The sequence below is a fragment of the Protopterus annectens genome, chromosome 4.part0, assembly GCF_019279795.1.
Source record: "Protopterus annectens isolate FY-2018-M chromosome 4.part0, PAN1.0, whole genome shotgun sequence".
Classification (NCBI taxonomy): Eukaryota; Metazoa; Chordata; order Ceratodontiformes; family Protopteridae; genus Protopterus; species Protopterus annectens.
The window spans coordinates 656,736,066-656,742,538 of NC_056733.1; the positions used below are offsets into that span (position 1 = coordinate 656,736,066).

At 43.5% G+C, this 6,473-nt stretch overlaps 1 protein-coding gene across 1 annotated transcript in view; it reads right to left on the reverse strand.

Moving 5' to 3' along the window:
- ALDH2 (aldehyde dehydrogenase 2 family member) overlaps window positions 1–6,237 on the reverse strand; it is a 1,229,710-nt gene extending 1,223,473 nt beyond the window's left edge. Inside the window, exon 1 of the mRNA XM_044068619.1 lies at window positions 5,984–6,237. Within this exon, the coding sequence (XP_043924554.1) occupies window positions 5,984–6,106 (123 nt within the window). The 5' untranslated portion in view covers window positions 6,107–6,237. The remainder of the gene's footprint in view (window positions 1–5,983) is intronic.
- Window positions 6,238–6,473: the final 236 nt, after the last annotated feature.

Below are 6,473 nucleotides of genomic sequence, written 5' to 3' on the forward strand. Positions count from 1 at the left end.
TGCAGCCCCTGATACCAGCTACTTCTGACTCGCAGGCCTCTACTGAGACCCATTCGGAGTCCGGTATGCCGCGTGATGCTTCAACTGCGGAACCTGTGGATGTCTCTACCTTGGATGGGTCCGGAGCCGCTGTGCAGGCACCGGCTTCAGAGGGTGTATTCAGGTCTACGGACTTGCATATTAAACAGACACCTCCTTCTTCATTTAGGGCAAAATCTTGAACCATGCCTAAGAAACCGACGCCCAGGCTGCATGCTCAGGCCTCTATGCCTAAAAAACAAATGATAAGAATGGCTGAAGATCTTATAACTCTAATCAGGGGAAGACAACCTCCCCCTTCTAAGAGACCCAAGACTAAAGTTGTTTATGAATCTTCTGACCAGGATTCTGATTTTTCTGATTCTTCTGATGATCTGGATTTGCCCTTATCTACCTATGAGCATTCTGATGCAGAGGACTCTTCTCCCTCTGCTTCCCCTCCAGAGGATTTTTCTTTTGGTGAAACCTTACATACTCTAAGGGAGCATTTCCAATGGGAAAGCCAGGATTTTTCTGATTCAAAAAAGAGGCTTAGGGATTTCTTACTCCTGCCTCAGCATAGGCCTTTAGCTATACCTCCTGTACTAGATATTGTTGATGATGCCTTTTCAGAATCTAGTTTGGCCCCTAATTCTCTACCTCCCTCTCCTACAAAACCTGACAGATATTACGGGGTTCCTGATTCACACAAGTTCCTTTTTAAAAATCCTATTCCGGATCCAGAGACTATTTCACAGGGACCCAAGGGCATTAAGGCTTCTACTGCTAAAAATCCTACCCCCCTCTGACAGAGACTCCAAGGCGCTGAATAGATGGGGTAAGAAAGTTTACACTTCTGCAACCTTGGCCATTAGGGCTTTAAACTGCCAGTTTAATATGCTAAAGTATCAACAACATGTTACTGGATTGCTTAAACAGAAAATGATGTTGATTCCTGACTGCTAAAAATAAAGAATTACAGGATTTAATGCATTCTGCTGAACAGGTTGGAAAACATACTTTGCAATGTGGATTTGATTCATTAGAGGCCTCTTGCAGGGCTGCTGTTACTGGGTCTGTGCTCAGAAGGCATGCTTGGCTTAAGGAGCAATCTTTGCCTGATCATGTTAAAGCCAAATTGTTGGATGCTCCCTTAAATCAGGACTGCCTGTTTGGCAACAAGGCTGAGGAAGTTCTTAAAAAGATGGAAGATAAGGCTAAATCTATGCAAACTGTTAAAGATTTCTTACAAGTTCAGCCTCCTAGATTTAGTAGGCACTGGCCCTCAAAAAAATGGTCTTTTCCAGCCCCTTCCAGGTCTTCTCAAGCCAAACCCAGACACAGCAGAAACCCCAGGTTTCAGTCCCAAGGGACACACAAGACTAAGCAGTGGGGAGTTTCTGCAACCAAATCTGGGAATAGTAAGACTCCCCCCCTATGGACAACTGTCTCAATGACTTGCTTTTAAAACTTCCAAGCACTTCCCAAATGAATGCTCCTTTAAGCGAAAAGATCGGTCTGTTAGCCAAAAACTGGGAACTCATTACCTAGGACAAATGGGTTTTAAATATAGTGTCCCAAGGATACAGATTTCACTTCCACACGTTACCAACACCAAGCAGGTGGCCAGATCTACCCCCAAATCAGTGGGCAGAGGCCCAAAATCAAGTACTCTCTCTCTCTCTTAAACATGGGGGCTATTCAGTTGGTACCAGAAGAGGAAAAAGGACAAGGTTTCTATTCGAGACTTTTTCTGGTACCCAGAAAAGGCAATACATGGTGTCCTATCCTGGACCTATGTCACTAGTCAAAATGCTGACTCTTCACCAGCTGCTTCCTATGCCAGGAAAAGATGCATGGTTGGCAACACTAGACTTAAAAGAAGCATACCCGCACATCCCTATCGGAGAGTCTTGCAGAAGATACCTACGCTTCAAAGCAGGCTACATGCACTATCAGTTCTCTGCACTGCCCTTTGGCTTATCTCCTACTTCCAGGGTATTCACAAAGTGCCTAGCTCCAGTCATTGCATTTTGCAGGTAAAGAAATATTCAAATATACCCATACCTGGACGATTGTCTAATTCAGGCTGAAAGCCGGGACAGTCTTTTGAATCATCTGGCCTTTGTTCAAAGGGTACTGACTTGTCTGGGGTTCACCATAAATGAAAAGAAATCACACCTGGTACCCTGTCAATAAATGATGTTCCTGGGAGCAAGCTTGAATACAACTTCCCAGATGGCTTTCCTCACGCCAGAGAAACGGATTCATTTGACAACCTACTTCAAACAAGTGGCCACAAAAACTCAGCTATCTGCAAGGCAAATACTGCAAGTCTTGGGGATCATGGCCCCCTGCATTCTTCTAATTTCATATGCAAGGCTGCATATGAGGAAACTACAATGGTATCTCAAAAGCCTATGGTGTTAACATTCAATGGATCTACAAGCAAGGATTCCTATCATACCTTGCCTACACCTAGAGTTCCTTTGGTGGGCAGAGGCCTGCCACCAAAACAGGGGACTACCATTCACATTACCCCTGCCGCACAAATCTTAACAACAGACGCATCAGACTATGCATGGGGGGGCTCACCTGGCAGAGAAGTGCATCCAGGGCAAATGGAACCCAAGTCAAATGCACCTACACATAAATCAAAAGGAAATGTTAGCTGTACAGAATGCTCTGACAGCCTTCAAGAACCACATTCTTCCAGGACAACTAATGGTAAAGAAAGACAACACCACTGTCATGTGGTACATAAACAAGAAGGGGGGTACACATTCTTACCCCCTCTACAGACTAGCCATGGCATTGTGGAACACATCCTTGAACTATCAAGTGAATCTACAAGCTCAATTCCTGTCAGGAAAACTAAATACACTGACAGACGGACTAAGCAGAAACCTCATGGACCCACACAAGTGGAAACTGGAACCAAGGATTTTCAACATGTTGACAAGCAAATGGGAGAGCCCAGATATAGACCTCTTTGCCTCCCCCCAGAACCATCAACTAGACAAATTTTACACAAGGATTCCCCACAAGCTAGCTTGGAAAGTGGATGCCCTATCCTTCAGCTGGAAAAACCTATCAGTTTATGCCTTTCCTCCTCTGCCTCTGCTCCCCAAGGTACTACTAAAGCTCAAACAGGACAAGCCAAGGACGATTTTAATTTCACCAGACTGGCCTCACCAACACTGGCACTCACTCTTGCGCAGTGCATCATGCTTGGCTCCATGGCACCTGCCTCAGACTCCTTCCCTGTTGTCTCAGCAGGAGAACCAGATTCTGCACCTTCAGCTGCAAACCCTGAACCTAGCAGCCTGGCTAATTACCTAATCTCTCCTTTACCATCCCTCAGTAAATCTGTGATGGATATCATTTTAGAGGCAAGGAGGTCTAGTACTAGAAAATCTTATGCTGCAAAATGGAAAAGATTTTGTGCCCAGAACCAATTTACCTCAGATACTACAATACTTGACTGAGATGCTTCATAAGGGTTTGTCTTTTTCCTCCAACATAATTCATGCCTCAGCCATTTCGGCTCATTATAGCACAGAGCCTCCCCTCTTCTCTCACCCACTGCTCAAGCAGTTCCTCAGAGGGGCCAAAAATTTAAGGCCACCCAGAAGAGCTCCAACTCCAGCCTGGGATGTTAATTTTGTCTTTGAGAAACTCACTCTTCCTCCTTTCGAGCCAGCTGCTACTGCAGATTTAAAATTTCTTTCTTGGAAAACAGCTTTCCTTCTACCAATCACTTCTGCAAGAAGGGTATCTGAATTACAGGCCCTTATTGCGGTGGAACCTTTCATCATCTTTCATGCGGACAGGGTGTCCCTCAAAACCAATCCCTTCTTCATGCCCAAGGTGGTATCTTAATCAGTCCATTCATTTGCCTACCTTCTTTCCTAACCCACAGAACAAAGGGGAATGGATATTGCACTTTTTAGATGTGCACAGACAGCTTAGATTCTACTTGGACAGGACTAAACCTCAAAGGAAATCTGAACAACCGCTGGTGGCATTTGCTGCAGGGACAGAGGAGAAAGCTATTTCAAAACAAACCATTTCAAAATGGATAGGCCACTGCATTCATTTCTGCTATAAGCACCATAGAAAAACTATCCCACAGGGCATCAGACCCTATTCAACCAGGGTTGCATCTACCTCTACAGCCTTTCTCAGGGGCATCCCTACTAGGGGCATCCTAGAAGCTGCTACCTGGAGTTCTGTGCATACTTTCACCAAGCATTATCATTTGCCAATTTTCGCTAAATCCAGAGCTGGTTTTGCCACTGCAGTCTTGCAGGACCTTATAGCTGGTCCTAATTCTATTTAAATTCCTCCTCCCAACCTTAGCTTTGGGAATCTACCAAAATGTAATGACTGCAACAGTGAAATAAAAAACAGTACAGTTGTGTACACTTACCATAAATGTAGATGTTCCAGTGTATTCACTGTTACGGTCCTGGTTACCCTGCCTCCAGCCCCCTTTCTTCTTTTGGCTATACCTCTACTCTCACTTACTACGCTAAAAAAGCTTTTTGGTGTATTTGCTTTTTTGTTGGAGGTATATCCTTGTATTTATAGATTTAATCGCTTCCCATTGGGGGGGCACCTGACATCTGGGGCAAGAAAAACTGATGTAATGGCGCCGGCTGCATGTTTTATACCCCTGACGACCTGACGTCATGGAAGAAGGGGCAGCAACTGACGCAGGACTCAAGACTTTGTTAATCAGACTGACTGAGGGCTACTGCAAGTATTGATAACCCTAATGTAATGACTGCAACAGTGAATACACCAGAACATCTACATAAGTGTACACAGCTGTACTTTCTCTGTAGTATATGTGTGCACGTGTGTCTACACACACACATACAGGGATAAAAGAAAACCAAACATCCCCTGCCAGTCCAGTTTAGTTTCTGCCTACCCTGATATCATATGCTCCAAATACTACTGTTTTTTTTTGGTTTTGTTTTTTAAAGAAACCGGTGCATCAGTCACAGAATACAGTGTTCCAGGGCAATAATGTGATGACGGGCACTACAATACACCAGAGTTCTGTCGTGGTTGTGGGGTCTCTTCAGCCAAGGAAATCTAGATCCAGTTCTGCGAAATGGGTAATAGTTATTTACAGCTACTGTCGTTCTAACTGACAAGAAACAAAAATGACTCGCAAATAGACGTTTATAATACAGTTTTATTTAAAGAGCACATTTAGTTTTGTCTAGTTACACACAACCATACATAAACCGTTACCGCGTGTTTAGCTGTACCCTTATACCTGTCAACTGGCCAGGTTTTTGCCTCATATTTTCGGTCTGTTCTGCATAACATTTGTGGTTTTCTGACAAATCACTGAGGATCGGTCACCAAATAATACTAAATAAAGACAGCACATGTTCAATTTCAGACGTCATATCTTTCAGAAAATACATAAAAACGCAAAACCTGTTTTTCTAGCAACTTTCTTTTTCAAGTTTATAGGAGCAATATTTAAAACCTGTCCCTATTTTTGGACCTTTGTTCTTCCAATTGTTTTTGGTTTTGTCAAGATTTCTTGCGCTGAGAGGTATACAATAAACAATATAAACGAATTTACATTTTTAAATCAGCCTTATCACGCGCACATATTTATTTACACAGGCGCACGGGCGTAAACGTAACTTATATTACCTTTCAATAAAATATAAACATTTGGGAAACGAGAAAGTGTCCTTTCTCCCACGACTTGATTTTATATGCAGCCTATCAATTATCTCCCCATAGAAAAAAATAAGCCACATTCTGGTTGAACAATCAAAATTAACAGCAAATTAAATTGCACACCTCTTATTAAACAGAGACCTGCATCTGGAAACGCTCTGAGAATGCTCTTGGTGCCAACACTACATGACATTGCCAGTGCTAACTGTAGACTAGTACTGTGCATTGCTAAGCACTTCGCTAATTTTACCTTGTTGAAATGGATCTCAGGCTCGGTGTTTGGAGCTGGGACGGCAGCTGCAGAAAAGGGCCTGGTGAATGCAGCTCGCAGCCAGACAACCTGAGGTAACCTGCGTATTACAGAACGAATCATTGCCGCTTCTGAAACAACAGCCCTTCACTGCTACTTCCCGCGTCTGGCAGACAGATGCGCAAAATCTGCTCACGAATTTCGTTGAACTGTGCAATTGTAGTAACACGAGGGGTCACGCCCCCTTCCAAGACACGCACGTAAAACGTTTTCTAGACAAGACGTACAAATTACAAGGACTGTGCTGTGCAGTGTGCAAGCTTTCTAAGAACTTGTTAAAAAAATGAGCTCGTGATTTCAGCACTCAACATTCCTTCTCCGAAACGTGAATCACTACGGCTCATAATGTGGAAGTTGAACACTTACCAAGAGATTCAACTGGGAAGCTCACAGAACGGCTGAATCTGAATGTGTTTTATTAAACTCATAA